General features: G+C 51.0%; 1 protein-coding gene across 4 annotated transcripts in view; it reads right to left on the reverse strand.

Annotated features, from left to right (window-relative positions):
* The window catches only part of NPHP4 (nephrocystin 4), a 140157-nt gene that overhangs the window by 26131 nt on the left and 89561 nt on the right, over positions 1-24465 (reverse strand). For all 4 annotated transcript variants that reach the window (XM_057555489.1, XM_057555484.1, XM_057555476.1 and 1 more), the window contains 5 exons: positions 16678-16739; positions 14622-14729; positions 13222-13370; positions 12874-13065; positions 12230-12417 (listed from right to left, as the gene is read on the reverse strand). In XM_057555489.1, the coding sequence (XP_057411472.1) occupies positions 12230-12417; positions 12874-13065; positions 13222-13370; positions 14622-14729; positions 16678-16739 (699 nt within the window). The remainder of the gene's footprint in view (positions 1-12229; positions 12418-12873; positions 13066-13221; positions 13371-14621; positions 14730-16677; positions 16740-24465) is intronic.

The raw sequence follows: 24465 nt of genomic DNA on the forward strand, positions 1-24465 counted from the left end.
TACTTTATATCCACAAAAACAAAAGAATTAAAATAAATGAATTAAGCAACTCAAACAAATTAGGAAAATAACAATAGAGAATACCAAAAAGAAAGCAGAAGGGGGGTAATAATAAAGAGAAATGCAAAATCTAATTGATTAAAAAACAAGAAAACAGCAAAACCTATTTAAGGTACACTTATGTGCCTTCAGAAGACAGGGAAGCAGAAATGAGCAGATGGGAAGACATCCCCGTTCCTGGGCAGGTCCCCTCCTGTCCTTCAAGGGCAGTTCTCCTCTCGTTCATCTATGAACTTCTCCAGAACCCCAGACAGAGCCTAACAAGTTCACATAGAAAACTAAACCAGCAAGAATGTCTGGAGAACCGTGCAAAAGAGAACAGCATAACACCTCTGATCAAAGAGCGCGACCTTCGTGTGTAGACAGACAGTCACATGAGGAGTCTAGTGAACTGCAGCCTGCAGGCCAACCCAGCTGTGAGCTAAGAATGGCTTTTACATTTTCTAAGGGTTGTGAAAAACAAAAGTCAAAAAAAGAAGAAAATGATTACACAGAGATCATATGTGAACCCAGAAAGTCTAAAATATTTATGATCTGGCCCTTAACAGAAATCCGTTTGCCAACCTCTAGTCTAATGGAACGAGCAAGAAAATCCAGAATTACACCCAAGTAATAAAAAAAAGTTTGGTATATGATAAGGGTGGCTCTCAAGTCACTGGGGAAAAAGACGAACTTTTTAATAAATAGTACTAGGTCAACTGGATAGACATTTGGAAAAAGATAAAACTGATTCATATCTGCCATCACACAGCAGGATAAACTACATAGAGATCAGAAATCTAAATGTGAAAAATGAAACCTGTAAATCCTAGAAGAAACCATGCACGAATCTCTTGCTGAGCTAGGGGAGGAGAAAGCCTTTGCATCTATGACTGAAGAAGCTAGAAGCAATAAAAGACTGACACATTAGACTACACAAAAGTAACACCTTTACATAGCAAAACCCATCATAAGCAAAGCAAAAAGACAAATGGCAAAGTAGGAAGCATATTTGTAATGTATATCACAGGCAACAGCTAATCTTCCTAATACAGTTCCCAAAACAGAGGACAAAATAGATGAAAAATCTGATAGAGAAATGGAAAAAGATATGAATAGAAGTTTGCAGACAAAGACAAAAAATGCTCAACTTCACTCATTACAAGAGAAATGCACATTAAAACTGCACTAAGATCTATCTCACATCAATCAGACCGTAACAACCTATTTTGTGGAGGAGGCCAAAAGATCTCAGGCTAACAGAGGGGAGGTGGTGGTGTCTGTCAACACCACTGAAGCCTTTTATCCTATAATCCCACTGCCAGCAATCTGCCCTAAAACACACCTCCACACGCAGAAAACACGAGAAACACAAGGTTACTCATTGCTGCATTATCTGAAATAGCAGAACCCTGGAAAGACCCAAACCTCCATCAGTAGGATGATGGTTAAATAAACCACAGAACATGCATCCAATGTAGGACGATGTAGCAGTAAAAACAATGCAGACGGTTTCCACATGGAGTGGAACTCAGGATGGAAAGTTAACTGAAAACAGCACAGTGAAAAAGTGGATTTGGTATGCCACCTACTGAATAAGAGAAAACAAAAAATAAAAACGTAAATATTTGCTTAAGCAAGAAACTAGAAACCTGGTTACCCCCAGGCCGGTGAGCAGGTGGGGACTGTCTAGAGGGATGAGGGTCGAAGGGAGCCTTGAGTGCTCATTCAACTACGGTTTTATGTTTGGGGCCACATAAATATTCCAATCAAAAAGGAAAGAAAGCAAATATGAAATTGAAAACAAACTGAAACCAACAAATTCGATTGAACATCAAATAGGCAACATAACTCCATAGAGAAAAGAATGAACACAAGGGCTTTGGGCCACACTCACTCACTCTACATCCTCGGTGGGACACAGCCCAAGACCAGAAGAACACAAAGAAATCTGAACTTTTGTCAGCCATGTATCATTAGTATTCAAACTAGCGGTGTAATTTTGAAAATACATTGTGTAAATTATAAGGGAAAGTAAATAAGTAAATATATTATCAGGAAACACGATTTTCGGTTTAAGAGGAGATACAAATAAAATATTTTAGGGAAAAGCTTCTAAATTTAAATTAGAAATATCAAGGTGAACTCATGTTTTAATATACATGCCCCAGCTCTGCCCAGGGAAAGGCCTAGAAGCAGTTGAGACGCTGATCAAAAGCGCCCGGATTGTGATCTTTAGAAAGCACTCCCAGTGGGGGGCCAGGCTCCCGGGAGAAACAGGTGACCGGATCTGAGGCAGAAAAGCACAAGGCGAGCCTGGACACCTTTGCTCCAGAAAGGGAGGACCTGCCCAAAGTCCAACCAGAGCGTGTCAACAGACTCAGGCCAACCCGAAGGGCTACAGCCGGCCAAAGACGAAACAAAGAGCTAGGATATACAAAACCTGAACTGTCACTATTAGAGTAACTATTACAGTAAGTTCTTACTCTGAAAATTAGAAATTAAAGGGAAAGTATTAAACATTTGTTCTGCCTTTTTTGGAGGTCATATATGTAGTTCACCCCTGGTTGATGAGAGAAAGTCTCTTTTTATAGAAGAATGCCAGCTCATAAAGGGAGACCAAATGATAGCATTAGAAGAATTACAATTTTGAAAGCTCCATTTAAATAGCTGATCCAGGCAAAGCACAGCCAAGGATGTTAGGACAGTAGGTGAAGGGCTGCAGGGGTCGGATATCCACATGAAGCCCAAGAACAGCCCCAAGAAGTCTTCCAAGCACAAAAGGGGAAGCGCCTACCTCTTCCCACTGGAGACACCTGGGGCGGGTGCCCCTACCAAGTGCTCACACTGGCACCCGCACGGTGACACGGCCTGACGTCGGCGCCTCCGATGGGATGCACAGGCAGCACGCAGCCTCAACAATGAAGAGTTCACACCAAATCCAGGATGAGACTGAGCCCTCAGCCCTTCCCCCAGTGGACGAGAACTACTGGAGATGAACGAGGTAGACAACCAGGTGAGGAAACAATCAGACACACGGAATGTGGGACATTCCACAACTCGCTAGGTCTCTTCAAACAGGCACCAACACTGGACAAAGAATGCAGGGGACAAGTCTCAATGAAAAGAGACTGAACACATGATTACAGATAATACATGGGCCTGGACTGGATGTCAGAGCAAAAAACAGCTACAATGGACATATGAGGGGAAATGGGAAAACTTGACTATGAAATTCTTATAATCTTAAGTATGATAACAGAATTGTGTGTATAGAAAAGGATGTCCTTATTTTTTTATAAATTTATTTATTTATATTTTATTTTTGGCCGCATTGGGTCCTTGTTGCCATGCACAGGCTTTTCTCTAGTTGCGGTGAGCGGGGGCCACTCTTCGTTGTGGTGTGCAGGCTTCTCATTGCGGTGGCTTCTCTTGTTGCAGAGCACGGGTTCTAGGTGCACAGGTTTCAGTAGTTGTGGCACGCAGGCTCAGTAGCTGTGGCTCGCGGGCTCTAGAGCGCAGGCTCAGTAGTTGTGGCGCACGGGCTTAGTTGCTCCGCGGCATGTGGGATCTTCCCGGGCCAGGGCTCAGACCCATGTCCCCTGCATTGGCAGGCGGATTCTCAACCACTGTGCCACCAGGGAAGTCCCAGATGTCCTTATTTTTAAGTAATGTGTGCTGCTATATTTAGAGGTAAAGTGTCACCACGCCTGCATTTTACATTCAAATGATTCTGAGGTCGGGGGAAAGATGAACAAAGAGATAAAGCAGGTATTCCCAAATGCACCAACACAACTTCTGTAGCTGGGGACACGGGATTAGGGCACCTGGAGAAGGCACAGGAAAGACAAGATCCAGTAAGGAAGAGGCGATCAAGGCTGTACTAGAGGGTCCAGACCTGGACGCTGGTCTGGTGGGAGATGCCCCCTTGGCTGGGATAACTCAGGGGCGGGAAGATGGACGAGAGTTCTTTAGGACAATGGATGCTCTTGTCTGACCCAGACTCCAGCTCTCACACTAGGCAAGACCCCACTAGACAAAAACACCAAGAGACGCATGTTAGACAAACAACATGCTAGAAGAAAACAGGCAAGAAAGCAAGGGAAATAACAAGGAAAGGCGGCCCCGTGCATGTGGCGTAGAAGGACGGGGACCAACGCAAGCAGATGAAGTGGCCACAAACTTGGGGGAGCCTTCCTGAAAGGAGCGGGGGACAGTAGTAAGGGAGGGAAGTCCAGAGGCACGTCCCACTGCTGAAGAAAAAGAGGAAACAAAAGAAAGTCTACTCACGATGGAGAACAGGGACTAGAGTGGCAGAGGCAGTCAGCAGGCCCACGGGCCGCAGGTTCCAGAAGCTGCGGTTTCTCCCGCTGGACCAGATGTGGCCGCCGTTCGGCACGAGCCTGCTGAGGGCTGCCCACGAGGGCGTGTGGGAGCCGCGTCATGGACTCTGGGCCCCAGGACGCAGACCTGGAGGGGAAGCGGTGACCCGCCACGAGAGCTGGTGGTCAGGGCTGCCAAGACTGTAAACGTCCAGACTTTGCCAGAAGACAACAACGTCTCAGATGCCACTTTGCATAAGTGGGTCCACCCACCAGAAAAGAGCAATCGTGTGGCAGAGCTAAGACCAGGGCTTTTTCTCTCTGCCCTCATGCAACCCTGAGTCTCTGCTATCGTCTTTGGCAAAACCAAACTCTGGATTCTGGGAACAACATTTTGCTTAAAATAAGTATTCCAGGCTGAGAAATGACTCACTTCGTAAGCTTGGTGGGTGTGGAGCCAATGCTTTTAAAACCTTTTATATGTGCTATTAACTCTCTGCATTCTTTATGAAGGTCACAAACCTCAGTCCCTACCTCACAGGATACACAAAATCAATTCCAGATGAATTCTAGATCTGAATATAAAAAGGGAAAAAAGGCTTCTAGAAGGTATCATAGGAGGATATCTTCAAGACTTTGTGGAGACAAACTCATTTTGGGTGTAGATTAGGAAATCTGCCCATTAAGGAAAAGACTGATAAATTGGACGTAATTTTCATGGAAAACTCCTGTTAACCAAAAGATACCATTAACAGAGTCAAAGGCGGGAGGAGATATTTATAACATCTGAAGAAGGTCTGGGATCAGGATATATACATAACACCTACAAACTGAGAAACAGACAACACAATAAAAAATGGGCAAAGCACTTCAAAGGAGGATCTGCCGAAGGCGACAGCGTGTGGAAGGTCATCGGTCAGCCAGGAGATGCCGGCATATGCCCACCAGGAGGTCACGTGAAAGAAACAAACAGAGCCACACACATTACACAACCAGCAAGGACACGGGCAGTTCAGACTCTCCGTCTACTCCAGTGGGTGTGTAAGCTGGCAGAGCACTGGGGAAGGGATGCACCAAAGCTAGACCTGTGCTGCCCGGGGACCCAGCAACTTCAGTCCCAGGCGCAGACCAACGCAGATGCACACACACACACGTGCACCAAAAGAATGATCGTATGTTATTTAAAAGGCAAGAGAGAGCCGGTACAGGTGAGGGCGTGGAGAAAAGGGAACCCTCGTCCACTGCTGCTGGAAATGTAAAGTGGTGCAGCCACTATGAAAGCCTCCTCCAAACCTTTTTTGGAGGTTCCTCAAAAAACTTTAGTTACCACATGATCCGGCAATCCCACTCCTGGGTATTTAACCAAAGAAAACAAAAATACTAACTCGAAAAGAAATCTGCACCCCCCCCCGCCATGTTCATTGCAGCATTATTTATAATAGCCAAGATGTGGAAGCTACCTAAGTGTCCACCTATGGATGAACAGATAAAGAAAATGCAGTATGTATACATACAAAATATTACTCAGCCGTTAAAAAGAAGGTAATCTTGACATCTGTGACGACGTGGATGGATCAGAGAAAGACAGATACCATATGATTTCACTTATACGTGAAATCTTTAAAAAAAGAATCAGGCTCGTTAAATACAGAAAGCAGACTGGTAGTTGCAAGAGGTGGGGCACGGGGTGGGCAAAATGGGTGAAGGGGGCCAAAAGGTACAAACCTCCAGTTATAAAATAAGTCAGTCACGGGGATGTGATGCACAGCACGGTGACCACAGTTAATAACACCGTGTTGCGTATTTGAAAGGTGCTAAGAGAGTAGATCGTAAAAGTTCTCGTCACAAGAAACACTGAATTTTATAATTATGTTCGATGATGGATGCTACCTAGACTTGTTGGGCTGATCATTTCACAATGTTTTAAATATGTTCATAGCAGCATTATTCAAAAGAGCCAAAACCTGGAAATGATTCAAAGGCCTGTGCACAGCAGAACGGGTAAGCATTGTGGAATATTCGGACAACGGGTTTCTATACAGCCAAGATCACGGACAAACTACTGCTACATACAGCAACATGAAGGAATCTCCCAGACATGAGGTTGAGCGAAAGAAGTTAGATTCAAAATGGTATGGATAATATGATCCATTTAAGTCCAAAAAACAGGTAAAACTGATGCAGAGTGACAGAATTCAACAGAGTAGTTACCCTTGGGGGAGGTCATCAACTGGGGTTGGGGGGTTGCTCTGTAACGTTCTACAGCCCCATCCGAATTGGGTGGTAGTTACACAGATGTGTTCACTTTGTAAAAATTACACCTTTTACAAAAATTAACTCAAAATGTTAATTTTTGTAATGTAAAATGCAAAACTATCAAACTCCTAGAAGATAACATAGGAAAAAAGCTAGGTGACCTTTCAGATTTGGTGATGACTTTTTAGCTACAACACCAAAAGCACGATTCATAAAAGAAATAATTGATAAGCTGGATGTCATTAAAATTTAAAACCTCTGCTCTGAGAAAGACACCATTAAGAGAATGAAAAAGATAAGCCACAAGTTGGGAGAAAATAGTTGCAAAACACATACATGATAAAAGATTCGTATCCAAAATATACAAATAACTCTTAAAACACAACAAATATGAAAACAAACAATCCAATTTAAAAATGGGCTAAAGATCCAAACAGACATCTCACCAAAGAAGATATACAGATAGTAAGTAAGCAGATGGAAAGACACACTACATCATCTGTCATTAGGGAACTGTAAATTAAAACAATGAGCTACCACTACACACCTACTTGGATGGCCCAAATCCAGGACACTGACAACATCAAATGTTGGCAAGAATGTGGAGCAGCAGGAACTCTCATTCACTGCTGGTGGGAATGCAAAATGGTACAGCCACTTTGGAAGACAGTTGGGCAGTTTCTCTCAAAGCTTAACATACTTTTACTATACGATCCAGCAACTGGGCTCCTAGGTATTTACCTAAATTAGCTGAAAACGTATGTCCACACAAAATCCTGAACAACAAACTGGAAGCAACCAAGATGCCCTTTGGCAGGTGAATGGATAAATAAACCGAGGTACGTCCAGAGTATCATTCAGTGCCAAAAATAGATGTGCTATCAAGCCACGAAAAGCCATGGAGGAACCTTAAATGCATGTTACTAAGTGACAGAAGCCATCTGAAAAGCATACACTGTATAATTTCAACTATATGACATCTTGGAAAAGGCAAAACTATGGAGACAGTGAACAGATCAGTAGCTGGCAGGGTGGAGCTCAGGGGATTTTTAGGGCAGTGAAATTACTCTGGTTGATACTGTAACAGTGGATACATCTATCATGTTACACATTTGTCCAGATCCATATAACGTACAACGTGGGGAGAGTAAACCTTAATGTAAACTCTGAGCTTCAGTTATTAACACTGTACCAATATCAGCTCATCGTGAATGTACGAAGTTGCTAACGGAGGAGACAGTGGGGGCGGGAGTATATGGGGCTCTGGGCTATCGGCTCAGTTTCTCTGTAAATCTAGAACTGCTCTAACAAATAAGGTCTAACCATCCTTAAAAATTCACGGGGCTTCCCTGGGGGCGCAGTGGTTGAGAATCCGCCTGCCAATGCAGGGGACACGGGTTAGAGCCCCAGTCTGGGAAGATCCCACATGCCATGGAGCAGCTAAGCCCATGCACCACAACTACTGAGCCCGCGAGCCACAACTACTGAGCCGCAAGCCACAACTACTGAGCCCACGAGCCACAACTACTGAGCCCACAAGCCACAACTACTGAGCCCATGCACCACAACTACTGAGACCGTTCTCTAGAGCCCGTGCACATCTACTGAGCCCGTGAGCCACAACTACTAAGCCCACGTGCCACAACTACTGAAGTCCACGCACCTAGAGCCCGTGCTCCACAACAAGAGAAGCCACCGCAATGAGAAGCCCGCTCACCGCAACAAAGAGTAGCCCCCGCTCGCCGCAACTAAAAAGAAAGCCCACGTGCAGCAGCGAAGACCCAGCGCAGCCAAAAATAAATAAATAAATAAATACATTTATTAAAAAAAAAAAAATTCATGGAATGGTGCACTTTGTTGTATGCACGTTATATTTCAACAACAAAAGAAAACGTCTTAAGTGAGGCCCATGAAAGACTCGGTGCTGAGCCAGATCAACCTTCTGAGGTCTTGAGGAACCCAGTCCATCCGGAGAGAGCCCCCAAGTTTGGGCTGCCAAAGGAAGCCCAGATCTGCTCAGTCAGAGGTGTCTTTGGCCAAGACTCAGCTGTGTAAGAAATTGCAAAGCCTTTGTGGACTTTGAATTTTAATTCACCATGACAAGAAAATTTGATTCTGGAGTTTAATTTCTTTGGACTTCCACTTGCAGGGAAATTTAATTTTTGGACTAATTTCTCTCTGGGCAATTCATAATGGAAAGGGGTTTACAGTCAAATCAGGAGCGTCTCTAAGTGGTTGGCCTTTTTTATTGAATTATCTTAACACTATCATTTAACCTCACTGCAGAACCTCCGATGAGCTCCACTGGATCAAGTGACTGGATAGCATTTAGCACGGGAAACAGAATAGGGAGTGAATGGTCAGCAATGGGTGCAGAGGGGCCCCGAAATCCATGCATTATTCTGATCCATTTCAGAGCCCTCTGGGGACATAGGCTAAACTATCCACTGCTGGTCCTGGGGGGACTGGCAAAGGAAAGGTGGTGGGTTTGGGAGCAGTGGTCCCAGGAAGGCTGGGAAACCTCCCCAGTGGTGACTGGTCCCCTCCCCCAAGGAGGGCCACAGCCCCGCTGGCCATAAACTCAAAGGTTACGTGAGCTGAGAGAACAAAACGCAGGAAGGTTGCAGGAACACATCGTCCCCAAGCCCCACCTCCATGCAGAGGGACGGCCCGTGCCGCCCTCTGCCCAGCATACCCTCCTCCCAGGGCAAGAGCAGCTCATAGGCTGGTGGGTTTGGGGGAAGAAGCAGAGTCCAAGCTTCTCACCCCTTCCCCTGTCTCTTCTTTTCAGATTTGTCCACAGGAAGAGAGGAGGCCGCAGTCCACAGGCAAGCGGGGGGCGGCAGCTCTGCCCCAGGTTCCAGGTCAACGGCGGCTGCCCAGCCCGACCTCTGCCTGCCGCTCATCTGATGGGGGCCCGGCAAGCACCACGGGCTCTCGGGCTAACCCCATTCCCACAACGGCTCTGACTCTCCGCACTGATTCTGACCTTGGACAAGGGAACAGGGCATCACCTGCTGCACCCGTGACTCCTCGCGCCCAACAATCTGGCTGACCCTTTCCACTATTTCTTTGTTTTCTAAGCATTTATGCTCATTTTCTCATTTCTTTCCTTCTGCTTTTATTGGGTTTGTTCTGGTTCTTTTCCACCAAACTTCTTGAGCTGAACAATTAGATCAGCATGTTAAAAGATACTTTCTTCTTTACCAACAATATAAGCATTTAAAGCTGCAAATTTCCCTGTAATTACCATTTTACTTATTAGCTTTTTTTTTAAGTTAATTTTTACTGGAGTATAGTTGCTTTACAATGTTGAGTTAGTTTCTACTGTACAGCAAAGTGAATCAGCTATACGTATACATATATCCCTTCTTTTTCGGATTTCCTTCCCATTTAGGTCACCACAGAACACTGAGCAGAGTTTCCTGCGCTATACAGTAGGTTCTCATTAGTTATCTGTTTTATACATAGTACCAATAATGTATACATGTCAATCCCGATCTCCCAATTCAACCCACACCCCCCTTCCCCCTTGGTATCCATACGTTTGTTCTCTATGTCTGTGTCTCTATTTCTGCTTTGCAAATAAGATCATCTGTACCATTTTTCTAGAGTCCACACATATGTGTTGATATACGATATTTGTTTTTCTCTTTCTGACTTACTTCACCCTGTATGACAGTCTCTAGGTCCATCCACGTCTCTACAAATGACCCAATTTCGTTCCTTTTTATGGCTGAGGCCATTTTACTTATTACTTTTGATATGCAATATTATTTTGTCATTCAGTTGTAAGCAGCCATTTCTACATTGATTTCTTCATTTACCTAGGGAAAAATTAGAAATTTGTTTTAAAATTCAAAAAAATCCAGCAGTTTGGAGCCTTCCAGGGGGAGGGCAGTGAATGATTTCTGACCCTGAGGTGTTATGGTCAAAGAATGCTATAAAATTAGATTAGATATAGGGTCTCTTGGTATATGGCAATACCTGCTTGGTGGCCTAAGATATATATACACATATATGAATAATCAGTTTTTATAAGTTTCAAAGGATACTTGAAAATAACGCATATTCTCTAAATTGGTTGTACAGGTTCTATAAGATCATCTCTTTAAATTGTATTTTATAATATTCTCATTAATTTTTTTCTGCTTGATCAATCAATTTACTGACAGAAGTGTGTCAAAACCTCCTATGATTGTAGGTTTGTCAGTTTCTCCTTATAAAGTCCATCAATTTGTCCTTTATCTTTGGAAGCTGTGGTTGTTAGAAGTTCACGGATTCAGAATCATTTTTTCCTAGTGAATTATTCCCTTAATTATTATTTAATAGGCTTCTGGATCCCCAGCAATGTCTTTGCCTTCTGTCACTTTTGTCTGATGTTAATGTTGTTAAACTAATTTCATTTAATATTTTAACACATCTTTTTCCACCTGATAAGTTCTACTCAAGAGGCAGCAGTGGTTCAGACCCCAGGTATGTCCCTTACGAGCCGTGTGACTGGCCAAAGACAGGACAACTGGCCACCAAAAACAATAACATATTTGGTATGTTCAGTCCACTGCAGTTTAAATCCATCAGTTGATAATGATATCAGAAAAAAAAGCCATTGGCCCCGCCCTTGAAGGATGCTGGGAACTGTCTCACTATTTTAAAAATAAGCAAACAAAAGAGAAGAAACTCAAGCATTATTCTGCCTTATCTATATGAATCGCACCTCAAGGCAACCAAAGAGTTGATGAGGAGAAGCTTCGTTTTAAGGAAGCATTCTGGCTGACAAATGAAGACGTATTCTAGGAGTAAAACATCACCACTGTGCAGCCTTGAATGAAGTGATCAGCCCATAAGCAACAGTCCTGATGGTCACTGACGAAGCATAAGAAGCAACCCAGGCCTCGTGCTGCTGCAGAGACGGGGACACACCACCAGCAATACAGACTCCTTGCCCCAAACAAAAAGCGTGCATCTGCTCACGCATCTAGATCTAACTCCAATTTACAGGCAAAACAGGGGATAGAGGAACGCCGCAGATGTCACCACTGGGCCGCAAAACCAAAGTGCAGACACCGGGAGGCTCCAGGGGACCAGCAATGTGGCGACTTCAACAAATAAAGCGAAAAACAGAGACAGGATGGTGATGACGGCTACAGATAGAAAGAGACTGGAGAGTCACACCATCCCAACGTACAGACCTTACTGAGATCCTGATTTGAACAAACTATTAAAAAATTTTATGAAGTTATTGGGGAAATGTTAACATTGGCTAGATATTTGATAATATTAAGTCATTATTAATTTTTAGATGGGGTAATATTATTGAATTTATGTTTTTTAAAAAGACTACTTTTTTAGATCTACGTAAGAAAATATCTATAGATGAAATCATATAACGTCTGGAATTCGCATCAAATAGCCCTGGTTTGGGGAGGGACCTGGGCAGGGATGTCACTGATAACTGTAGAGGTGAGTGGCACGAGCACTGACTCATTGCACTCTTCTCTCAAATTGTGAACGTGTTTGAAGTTTTTCACTGTTCAACATTTTTTAAATAATAAAATTCGCAGACAAAGCTTGGCACTGGATTTTGCGTTTGCCAGGTGCCCAGCGCTCACCCGCATCGAAGGAGCCGTCCTTGTGAATCAGGACGAGGAGGTGGGGCAGGGAGGCCGAGCTGGTCTTCCCGGCCTCGTCCAGCTCAACCAGCTGCAGCCGCGGCGTCGTCTCGGGGGGGAAGCGGTAGAACTGGAAGGTGAAATACACAGTCTGTGGCCACGGCGCTGGCTGGTCGTCCTGGGACACCCTGGATCCAACGACAGCTCCGAGTGAATCAAGGGTCCGGGCAGAGAACCCGGGCTTTCGTCACACGCTCGCAGGGAGACAGCAGGTGAGAGGCCGCCTCCTTCATCCACATCAGCAGCCCCACATCAGTGACCTCGGGGAGCCCGCCGGGCATCCCCCCACTTCAGGCATGGCTGGAGAGCCCAGATCTCGGGGCTACACCAGTACCCAAGGACAGGGCGACACTCTGTCCACGCTGTAACTAAGGACCACAGGAGATCGGTCAAAGCAGGTTTTGCAGCATTTGGAAATGGCAGTGGGTGGGTCCCAGCCAAACGAAAGTAAAGACCGAGGGCATTCCGTAGTCTCGTTAAGACCTGATCGTAGTATTCTGCCAGAGCCACACAGAAGTTCTTCCTCAACGCAAGAAATGCAAAAGCCAGGAAAAGAGCAAAAGACCAAATATTTAAGAGTTTACCTGCTAAAGGCAAGAAACTGTAGCACTATCTCGTTGCTTTGCAGACAGTCTGATTCTTCCTTCTGAGGGCTGAACTTCACGGGATCTGTAGGATTCACGGCCTCGGCTGGTTGCTTATTGGCGTCCAGAATCTCGGGAAAGCCGGCGGACCGCAGCAGCGCTAGGGAGGCTCGTGACGGCTTCCCTCCAGAGCTGGAACAGAAGGCCTCCTGAGCCAGCCTCCAGGAGAGGGCCCGCCAAGAGGCAGGACCCGGAAAGCCAGCTCTCTAGGAAAGCCTACCGTCCAGGGGGTCGAAGGGTCTTGATCACACAGCACTTGCCCTGGGCCCTCCCAGACCCGCCCCTCACCTCCTGGTCCAGGCTCCCACGATGAGCGGGGCGTGCACAGGTGTGAAAGGCAGCTCCTGCAACTGCTCAGCGGTGGATGTGCCCGGGGCCAAGGCCGTCTGGCTCAGGTCAGCTTCCAGGTGAGAGATCCTGCCCTCCAAGGGGAACTCCTGCCGAACACAATGGGGCCCCAGGTGAGGCCAATGAGGATCCCAACCCGTAACCAAGGGTGCTTGGACGTGGGGCTCATGGGTGCACTGCCTCTGTCACACTGCAAGTGAAAACACAGGAGGCTCAGCTGCACTGGAATTTCAGGTAAGCGATGAATAATTTTAGTATAAGTATATCCCACGCAATATCCAGGACACACTTATACTGGAAAGTATTGTTTATCTGAAATTCAAATTCACCTGGGCATCCTGTATTTTACGTGAGTCGAAAAGCAACGAGGAAGGAATCATAATTTTTTGAACAGCTCAGTAGCACAGGAGACATCTGATGCCTGAGAAGGCAAATTAACCTTAAAACCACGCCTACCGAACAGAAAGAGGAAACCATCTCCAGTAACACTAGGGAGACTGTGGGACAGAGCCCCCTAGCCTGTGTGAACGCTTCCCTGTCCCCACGTCACCGAATGCTCTAGGCTTTCACCAGCACCCTCCGCCCACCTCTGTCTAAAGGAAGAGCTTGACGGGGTCTGGGACGCTCTCTCTCCAGCTGGCCTCCCAAGCTTCCCATTTCATTTAGAAGGAGCCCCCACATGACCGGAGGCAAGGGACACGGGCCTCAGGCACGAGCCGAGATATATTTTAGAATCAGGCATTTCACCATGAGGGTTTTCAAGGAAGTAATTAAATGGAACCATTTTTCCTCAACAGACTTCCAAGGCAAGACTGAAGTCTGCAGGTGAACCAGCAAACTCTACGTGAGTCCCCCAAGTTCAGTAGAAAGGAAACAGGCCTATTTTAGCCCATTAGCTCCACTGGGATCGGGGACGGTGGGCTTCACAAACTCTCCTCCAGCCACAAGGCGAGCGTCCTGGAGGGGGAGCTGGCAACTTGGATGAACCTCTATTTACATCTCCAGCGAAACTTTCCTTTTCCTCTCATGTTCAGAGATCTAAGGGCGTTTTTACTTTGTCTTCTCAGGTAGAGCAAAGCCTAAATCAAGCCCTGTGGCAGGAAAAGCTCCCAGACCGAATACCCTTGGTCACCAAGACGGATGGTGGCAAATATCTAAAGCTGGAAGGAGGTGATGTCCAGCCCCCATCCCAAACGCCCGCATCACAGAGAACCCAGGAAGGTCTCGGTCACCTCACCAAGGACCAGGGCAGCTCACAAAGTCAGAGACTTCCACAGAAGTCAGGAGTTTGGAGCCATTCCCTGGAAGGAGGCAGGCGGGAGGAGGGGCAGGCTACTTACCCCCGGGGCCAGGGAGGGCGTGGGGCTCCCCGGTGGCTTTGAGGGGGCTTCGGCCGAGCGGCGCTGAGCTGGGGACTGTGGGGAAGCCGCCAGCTGGGAAAGCGACAGCTGAAGGGAAGAAAGCTTGGGTAAGACGACAAAATGCACCCCAATAACTTCACAAAGCCCCTCCCACCCCCCGCTGGCACAGACCCTTGGGAAGGAAGGGAAGACTCTGACATGGCCATAGGGAGCAGTGAGGTCTGGAATCTCCTGGAACCCAGCATCACGTCTAATTGCTTCTTTTCTAACTACTGAGAGGGGCAATTCTGTGGTTTCTCCCACATCGTAATATTTGAATAAAAATATTATTAACAAGGAAAAGCAAGTGGAGAAGGGGAAATGGCCAGGGAAGCCGGGTTCTCTGACACTCGGGCTGCAGGGCCGGCTGGTCTCTGAACCTCTCTGGGTTTCACCTCCATCCCTGGACTGAACTTCTCCAAGACCCCTTCTGATTCTAACCACCTGTGTTCCTACGACATGAACCCGCCCGTTAAGGCAGTGACCATGATGGCAGCTGACGTGGGCCCTGGAAGCCCCACTCCACCACTTCACTGCCACGTGATGTGGGCAAGTCGCCTAACTAACCTGGTCTTGCCTCAGTCTCCTCACCTGTAAAATGGGGGTGCTACCAGTACCTAGATCACAGGCCTACTGTGAGAAAGGGCTTGGCAAGGTACCCGGCACAGGGTCAGGTAAGTGTGACTAACGTGAGGAAAACGGACGTTGCTCTAAAAGGCTGGTGTGAAGAGGTGGAGGGCCCTCGCTCTACTGAAGACCTGTCTCTCAAATCCTGGTCTCTATTTATAATGTACACGTTAACAAATGAGACGTCTATCATCAGCAGTGACAGCTGGCCCAGGGGGGGTGGAGGGGGCTGGTGCTGGTACAGAGAAGGACCCAACCCATGAAGAGGTGTTGAAGAAATGGGCGAGGGGCACTGGGGGATCCAGGCAGCATCTTAGGAGCAGAGAAGAATTTAGGGTCTGCTCAGCTCCCCTCAGAGCGCACAAGCCGCCGTGAGCGCCTCCTGCCTCTGGGGCTGGAGGTGCTGCCCTGTGGCCCCTCAGCACTTAGGGGCACCATGCCAACCGCTGGAGGGAAAATGCTGGGACGGGCCAGCAGGGCCCGGGAGGCTGTCCCCAAACACGTGTCTTCGGGCAAACACCACATTCACTTCTGGTCCAATTTCCCAGCTGCACGGTCCACATTAAAGCCACATCCTGGGGACAGCCCTGGATACTGAATCATTCAACTTTTCTAGAAAGCCAACGTCCAGGGTGATGTTGGCAGACAAGGTCATCAGGAAGACAAGCCAACTCTGACGTCATTCAAAAACCACGCTGGCCAGAGCCAGCCCCGAGCCACGGGCAGACCCGCAACCGGCTCAGGTTCCCTGAGGGGTGGCCGCAGCTCCTAGCACCGGAGGAGACGTCAGCTCTCCGACAGGCCTGCCAACGTGCTGGCCTCTGTCGGTGCCGCCCTGTGCCCTCCAGCACCAGCTGCTCGGCGCCCCTGCCGGCTGCTGCCTGGGGAAGCCACGGCCTCACCGGCGCCCTCTCCTAGCAGAGGGTCGGGAGAGGAGGGGGCGAAGGGCACTCCTCAGTGTCTCAGAAGGGGAAAAAAGGCCATTCAGTCCTGAAAGATTCCCAGCCGTCAGACGTAACTGCGGGAGAACACATCAGCTTGAGCGTGGACACAGGCCTTCGATGGCAACTGGAGGATCATTACCAACCAGCACCAGAAGCCACGGCCCTGACAGCCAGCGCTGGGAGCAGCGCGCTAGGGACCCGCCGCGGAGACAGGCAGGAGGGCGGCCGAGGACATCTGCACCCCGACACCTGCACCCCGACACCTGGGGGCCCCTCCCCCCCGGCTCGCTGGCACGCTTCCCAGCCCACACAAGTAAACAGGACATCAACTGTTCTTAAAGATGCAAAGGGGACTTTCCCGCACCCAGAACCTTTAAATACTTGACTGTGGAATTCCGAAGCAGGCCTCTCGGGCCTGGACTTACCCCTGGTCCCACTGGCGAGTCCTGGGGGGTGGTGAGCCCCCGGGGCGGTGGTGCCGGCAGGCCTGGGAGGAAGCACAGGGGCCGGGGAGGGGCCGTCAGCCTGGGTGGGGCAAGGGCACCGGAGCCCGGCTCAGGCAGGCCTGGCGCGAGTCTCCCCTCGGCGGTCACCGGTGCTCGGAGCTGGGCAGCGGCCACTGGGCAGCCCCAGTGCTTGGCGAGCAGACCCAGGGCGCTCGTCCCCAGTCACCGCCTGCAGGATGGAGCCCGAGCTCGCTGCCCACTTCCTCGGCCTCCTTCTCCCTGCTCACGAGGCTCACTCACTCCGCGTGCGCTCAGGGAGATGTGAGGCTCTCGTGCGCTCACCTCAAGGCTCACCCGTCCTTTCCCCTCCTCACCCTCCCCTGCCTGCGTGGGGCCGGGCTCTGATGTCTGCCTGGGCTGGTGCTTCCCTGGCTGGGGCCCACTTGCTGTTCTGTTACATAAGAAACTTCTAAACAGACACACGCATGGCTGGGCGCTCTGGCTCTCCCATCACTCACAGCCCGTCCCCTGAGGCCCACTCACTCTACGGGTGTGAGTGCGGGCGTGTTCGTACTAGGAATAGTCGAGGTCCGTCCTCCACGGGGTCCCTGGAGCGAGGGGCCAAGGGCGCCCCTGCCCTGGGTGACGCGAGGCTGGTTCCTGCAGTGCCGGAGGTGCCCAACTGCGGAGGGAGCAACTGCTCCCACGGCGCTGTCCCCACCCACCGAACACGGTCACCGCACGGTGGCCCGGGGCAGGACCGGGCTGGAGTCTGCCTGTGCTGCTTCCACCCCCATCCCAGGCCCTGCACTCCTGTCTAGGAGTCCAGGCCTCACCCTAGTCCCTGAAACCCCCAGACTCTCAGCACTGTGCTCCGGCGTCAGGGGCCACCCATCACCTCCCCATCAGCCCATACACGCGCGCTTCTTCTGCCGTCAGCCGCCAACATCACCGCCTCCAGTCAACGGTGGGGCTGCCCGCTGGCCGGGGCCCATCCTGACAGGGCCCCCTCCGCTCCCCTGAAGGCCCAGGTGGGACCGGGCACCTGTCCGAGGTGACACGTCTGGTCTCCCTGAGGACCACGCCTTCTTAATGCACCTCAGTCCCCTTCACAGGGACCCGATTCTGGCCGCTGCATGTGGACACCACCACCGGCTGGACTTCAGGACGTCCTGGGCCCTGAGATATCGTGCCCCCCACAGGTAACTAGCCCTGTTCCTGTCACCCGCGTGTGGCCCTGACTGCCCGCACTTGGCCCTCCCTCCCTCCCCGGTGGTCTCTGCTGCCCAAGTCCCCGCACAGCCACGTCTGAGCCCCGGACCGGGCGGTGCCCATGAGCAGCTCACCTGACCCCGTGGCCCCCAAGCCCCAGGGCACACGGCACGGGGCTGGCGCGGGCGGCACCTAGCACCTACCGACCGGCCAGTGCACACGAGGGCCGTGACTCTGCATGCTGTGCAGTCTGAAGGGAGGACGCCCGCCTCCCCTGGCGGCCCTGAATCCCACCACCGCGCAGCTTCAGCCACCAGGCAGGAAGCGCACATGGGAAGCGCCCCCCCCCAGCCGGCCCTGCTGTGCCCTGGGGCCGACATGCCACCAAAGCCCCTTCCAGCCACCTCGGAATCCACCTGGAGAAGGCACTGCAGGCTCACCCCAGGAGGAGAGATCCAGCTGATGAGGAACAGGGTTCGGGGAAAGCGGGGGGCGGCGTGGAGGGAGGCCCCCAACTCCGCTGGTCCCGCCTGAGCTGAGCTACAGGCTCTCCAGCCCCTCGCCAGCCCAGCTCCTTTCTCAAAGCCAAGTTAACATGATTCCAAAGAACGCGGCGCCCTCTAGTCCTGGGAGCCTCCGGTTCCTGAAACGAGCTCCCTTTGGAGGGAGTTAGCGAATCATCGAGCAAGCTTCGCTTCCCAGGAAGGATGTCATCTCGCGAGAAGCAAAACGCAGACCAGGATTCTGCCAGGGCCCCACTGTCCTTGAAGCCACGTGCCTCTCCCCAGACAGCTCAGGGCTCTGGGCAGCCACTCATCACCACCACCACCCCGCCACCCGGAACAGTCTAGAAGATGAAACAGTAGAGCAGCACGCCGGGTTCTCCTTTGTTCCACCCTAAAAGGAGACTGAAAACTACACAGGTTGATTTTGGCAGCGAGGAAAAACCTGCAGGAAATGGTTCCATTTTCCTCTGCTCGGAGAAGCCCGGCGCTCGGGAGCCGGGCTGCGTGTCCTCTAGTTGAGGAAGATCTGAACCCTGCAGAAAGCTAAACCCTCCAAGCCCGTAAACTTCTCACGTGCTCTTTATTTCCCCAGTTTGTCTAAGCTGGGTACTGCGTGGTGCTTTTGAGGTGATTCTTTACATCCTGACTTACACAATCTTAACCTCCTAGACAACCAACCGCACAAAAAAGGCTTTGCAGCAGATGAAAGCAGTGCCTGCTGGGGATCGCAGGGCCCAAACCCACACACACCAGCAAGGCACGGGCTGTGAGAAAATACACCAAAACCACAAAATAACTTGGTTTCAAACCTTTCTGTTCTAATGTTCCATGCGGGAGTCGCTGATTAAGTTGCTTTGCAAACTACGCAATCTAACGGTCTAGCCCGGACAACACAGTGTCCTCCAGAGGCGTCCACTGTCATTCCTCCAAGTCTCCCAAAAGCCACGACGGAGGTGTTGGGGTCTGACTGGGAAGCCCGCCTTCCGCCACTGAGCACGAAAAGGCTGCGAGCTGCCAGGGCCGACAAGACCAAACCATGGGGCCCTCAAGTGTGTGCAAAGGCCGCGTGCGTGGTGACATCTGCAGCGTGCACAAGGACGTGTGCGCAAGAACCTCTGCCGCAGCACCGCTGAAAACAGCAAACCATGAGAATGGCCCACGTGTTCCTGAAAATGGAAGCCCTGAATTAAAGCTGGTCCATCTGGGTGTGGAGCCCGGAAGCAATTAAAAAGGGGGAGGTCGACGGGCGGGTCCTGACGTGGGACGTTGCCAAGACAAGTTACAGAGCGGAAACAAGTTACCAAGCAACCCGCGTAAGGGAATCCCACTTCTGTTAAAGGAGAAGAAAGAAAACGACACGTGGATGAAGGTCTGTAGGTAAATTCACTGAAATGCGTGGAATGGCAGGAAAAGTGAGGGGCTAGAACCTCACCCTTTAGACACGTGAGTAAGCGTGCTTTCCTGTACTACCCGTGGAATTTAAAATAACTTACATTCTAGTTTACTGATCATCATCAGGGATGTCTCTGTGCCCCTGCTGGAGCCTGAGCGCGCTCCTGGCTGAACCGAAGGCACCAGGCGGCCCGTCGCAGAGGATGAGGTCCCGCGGCAGGGGATGCTGGTGCCTCCCCAGACGGGGCCCGCCCGCCACCCCACCGGGAATAACATCCACGTCTGGCCGTGGCGCCGCGGGGCTCTGGCTTCAGGTGAGTCACCTGGTCGTTAAAAGAAGAACGCAGAGACTAAGAACGACAGCTTTGCCAGGCGCTCTGTGCAGCTCAGGGACACCTCAGCCTCGGAAGGGACTGAGTCAGCGGTTGCCATGCCACCCGAGCCAACCACGACGCAGACAGGGCCACACCGAGTGCTTGAGACAGACACGTTTGCAGCTGCAGCCGCTGCGCCCCCGTCTGAAGATGAATTTCCCCGACACCCTATTGCTCCCCGATCAGCCTCCGCTTGCTGAAAAGCGCTGTCGACAGAAGCTCAAGTGTCCAGTCCTCTCTTCAGTTCAGCTCCTAGAAGCCCAAATGCCCTACACTTGACTAAAAGGCCAGGAGGGGGCTTGCGATCTGCCCCAAACCTGGGCTGTCCGCGTCCCGCCAGGTCACACACCTGCATCCCGCGCTTCTCTGCATTCAGCCCCGGGGAAGTGGGGAGGTGTGCAGACCACGAGGACCTGAAGCCCACTCCACGCTCCAGGGCGAGAGGGGCTACCTTTCAGGTCAGCACTTCTCAGACAGCACTTCTGACGAGTCGAGTGGGCGAGCATCACAGAAAGACAGAAAGTAAGAACACAGGCACGAGAGAGCTCAGGCAGCAGGCTTGGGGACGTCCTCCAGGCTGGAGAGAGCAGGGGTCTCTCCACTGTCCTCCCCGGGAAGGCTGGTGGGGTCCCCATGCATGAACACCAACCAGGAGCCGGCCCTGCATGAAAGGCGGCATTCAAGCCCTTTACCCCACAGTGCAAGCTGCCCTCCAGAGAACGCTTTTGCTTGACCGTAGCTGCGCACCCTGGGGGGGACGGAGGAAAAGAGAATCAGCCGGCAGGGCCTGATGAGCGGGATTCGTGGGGGAAAAGGCTGCCCTGCAGACAGACCTGCCTGTGCTTAACTGAAGGGAGAGGAGGCTGTTGCTTAGCAACCGTGGCAGCTCAGGGCCAGGCAGGAAGGGGCCAGGCCTCCGACCAGGAAGGCGGGGCTCTGGGGATGTTCCAGGATGGGGCCGAACAGCTTACCCCAAGGGCAGGGGGAAGGAAGGGGTCGTCACAGCCAAAGACACAATTTCTGTGATTTAAATAAAGATTGTGAGAAACAGCTTTCCCCGTCAGACCTTGAAAATAAAGGATTACTCAGCATTCAATGGTACTCCAGACACTAAGAATTCACAAGGCCGACCCATTTGAAAGGCCGTTATTCCTAATTATTTGGGCTTAAAAAGTCATTCTCTTGAAGACTTTGATCACAGGAATGGAGGAAGTGAGCAAAATCTAGGAAGAGGTAAAGGGATGCTTGTCGATGGAGTAGGTTTGGGTCCCCGTGCTGAAGGAATCCAGAGGTGCCCCGTCTCGGCGAATCAGGCCCAAGAGGAGTGGGAAGTATGAGACGTGCCCGGAGCCCTAGGCTGGGTCACCTTCAAGGACCAGGCTCAGAAGCGTGATCTCCCTCCTGGAAGCCCTGGCTCTGAAACGCTCACTCACGCTCCCCGGCAGATGCTGTGCAGGTGTGTTGGGTTCCCGGGCGCTAACTTCCACCCCCTGCTCAGCCGACATCCTTCACTCCCTCCACTGCTGCGTGACTGCCTGGTGACACGACTCGGGGCAGGCAAGCTGCCCGTCAGTGAGGATACCCTCGAGCACGTCGCCCGCACACGAGGTCACAACCACGTCAAGCATCTAACTCCGTGTGCTCTGGGAAACAGCAGGGTTACGTATTTTCAATGGCCCCGTCTACCCGGCTGCTTTTATATCTATTAAGCAGGCACACCAAAATTCTGACGCCACCAGAACGTTCAAAAGCAAAATATGGGTCAGGGAAATGCCGGGTTCCAAAAACTGGAGACGGAGGGCCCTCTAGCGGCCCCGCACACACCCCCTCGCGGAGGGTGATGAATGGACCTTTGCTCCCTGGTAATTCTGCAGAAAAAATAAAAAGGATAATTCATAACAGAAAGCCAGAGCACCTCACTTAAAGTGACAGCTGCATATCGTTAAGATTTCCAAAGGAACCGTATAAGTTGGTAAAATATTGAAGCAGGAAAAGTTTCCCTCATAAGTTAAACATCAGCCAATATTTAAGTCTCTTATACTAGGTCCTGGGAGGCAACGTTTTCAAATGCTTGGAACCTGGGGTGAAGGCGATCACATTAATGTGACATGAATGCGGTGATAAATCCAAATTAAATAAACCAAATGGAACCAGGTTCCATCCACGCAGATCTGCGGGTCCCCAAACGGGGGCTGAAAACCAGATGACGCTGCTACCGCACGTCTGCACCAGAGCGCAGTCCCTGAGTCTTCCAGCAGCTGAAGCATCCACTCCTGTCTGCCAAGGACGCAGCAATAACCCTTCTGGTAGAGAACTCAGAGGGCATGCGCCCAGCAGCTCTGAAGCTCAGGACGTCACGCTGGGGCTCGGTGAGCCCCACACACGGGAGAGTAACACCCTCCCCCCGGTCACCCAGAAAGAGGCTCAGCTCAGCGGGCGACAGGACCATCTCGAGCCCAAAGCAAGACGCCTTGTGGGGGAGCCCTCCCTGCGGGGTCCGCCCACCCCCTGAACCTCCACAGTGCTCCCTGGAGCCCACACAGTGCCCTGCTCTGTGCCCAGCAGACCCTCGGGGGGTGGAGATGGTGGGCTTCTGGAAGACAGGCCAGGCCCCACTGGCAGGAACTACCAATCTCTACTCATTCGAAGATCGAGAAATGCAGGAAAAGCTGGTCAAAGCTGGGATGCAACTACGCAGTAGAAACAGCTGAGTGCAGGGAAAGACCTGGGACAGGAGATCAGGCCCTCAGTCCATCAGGTGACCACCGGAATCCACCCTCTCTCCCGAGAGCAGCGCTGATGGTTTCCCTTTGGGGACTCACCCTCCCAGCCCTTACCCCTGTGGTCAGGGGGGCTGGCCCAACCCCACGCAGGAGAGGGTGTGTGACCCGGGACGCACGCCCTGCCCCACCCCCATCCCGTCACTCGGGGTGCAGCAGGTGACCCGGCAGAGGGAGGGGCTCCATCTCAGGACCCCGACTGGACAACTGAGCCAAAGAAGTCCTTCCTGCTGGGATGCCTAAGTCCGAGGATAACCGAGCAGCTCCCGGAGCCACCAGGAGGGGAAACCCTGCCTGGAAGGAAGCCACCACGGACAGCTAGAGGCTGAGCAGACAGGTGTGGGAGACAGACAGACAGACAGACACACCAGGTCTTCACCGCATCGCTCAAGGGCCAGGACGCAGCCAGGCCTCACGTCAGGGCTCCTCCATCACGCCAGCCAATCAATTCCCTCTCCGTTTCAACTATTTTGAGTTGAGTTTCTATCATGGAAGAGTCCTGAGTGACCCATTTCTCTACCCACACGTGCTGAATGCTTTGGGCAACAGAAAGATGAATCAGCAGAGGCCCCACTGGTGAGATGCTCCTCTGATGGTCCCTAATGCCGAACGAATAACCACACCAGGGACCGGCACCTCTTCACCTTCTGGGGCCTCGCGGGGACGCTGCGCAGCCCCTGAGGCTGGGCGGGGCCGCACGCCAGCTCTAGCCCCTGGGCTGGGAGGAGGGACGCGGGTCATTTCTGGGCCTTTCTTTGTGCTGTGGGGGGCAGCCGGCGATACTCAGGTGACAACTGCCATGTGTGACCACAGTGAGCTGAGCCGCCACCACCCCACATGGACGTGGACCGAGAGCAGGAAACAAAGCTTCTTCTGTTTTAAACCAGTGAGAGTCGGGAATTCCCTGTTACCAGGGCAAACCTGGTTGACACACCCCAAGAGCAGTAGGAGAAGGAAGAAGCAGACAACAGACGATATAACATGAGGAGCAGCATCTACAAAGGCCGGGAGATGCGGAAAGGAGGCTCTGCAGGGAAGAGACACCTGAGCCGGGCTTGAAGGATGAGGGCAAGGGCCCACGTGAAAGGGCAAGAAGAGTTTAGTGTTTTTTTTTTTTTTAATAGAGGATATTTATTTTCTGTACTGTGCTGTCCTGTCCAATTTTCTAAAATCATTGTTTTTTTTGTTTTTTTTTTTTAATTTACTTATTTATTTTTGGCTGTGTTGGGTCTTCGTTTCTGTGCGAGGGCTTTCTCTAGTTGCGGCAAGCGGGGGCCACTCTTCATCGCGGTGCGCGGGCCTCTCACTATCGCGACCTCTCTTGTTGCGGAGCACAGGCTCCAGACGCGCAGGCTCAGTAGTTGCGGCTCACGGGGCTTAGCTGCTCCGTGGCATGTGGGATCTTCCCAGACCAGGGCTCGAACCCGTGTCCCCTGCATTGGCAGGCAGATTCTCAACCACTGCGCCACCAGGGAAGCCCTAGTGTATTTTTTAACGTGGGGA

The sequence above is a fragment of the Balaenoptera acutorostrata genome, chromosome 1 (genome assembly GCF_949987535.1).
Source record: "Balaenoptera acutorostrata chromosome 1, mBalAcu1.1, whole genome shotgun sequence".
Lineage (NCBI taxonomy): Eukaryota > Metazoa > Chordata > Mammalia > Artiodactyla > Balaenopteridae > Balaenoptera > Balaenoptera acutorostrata.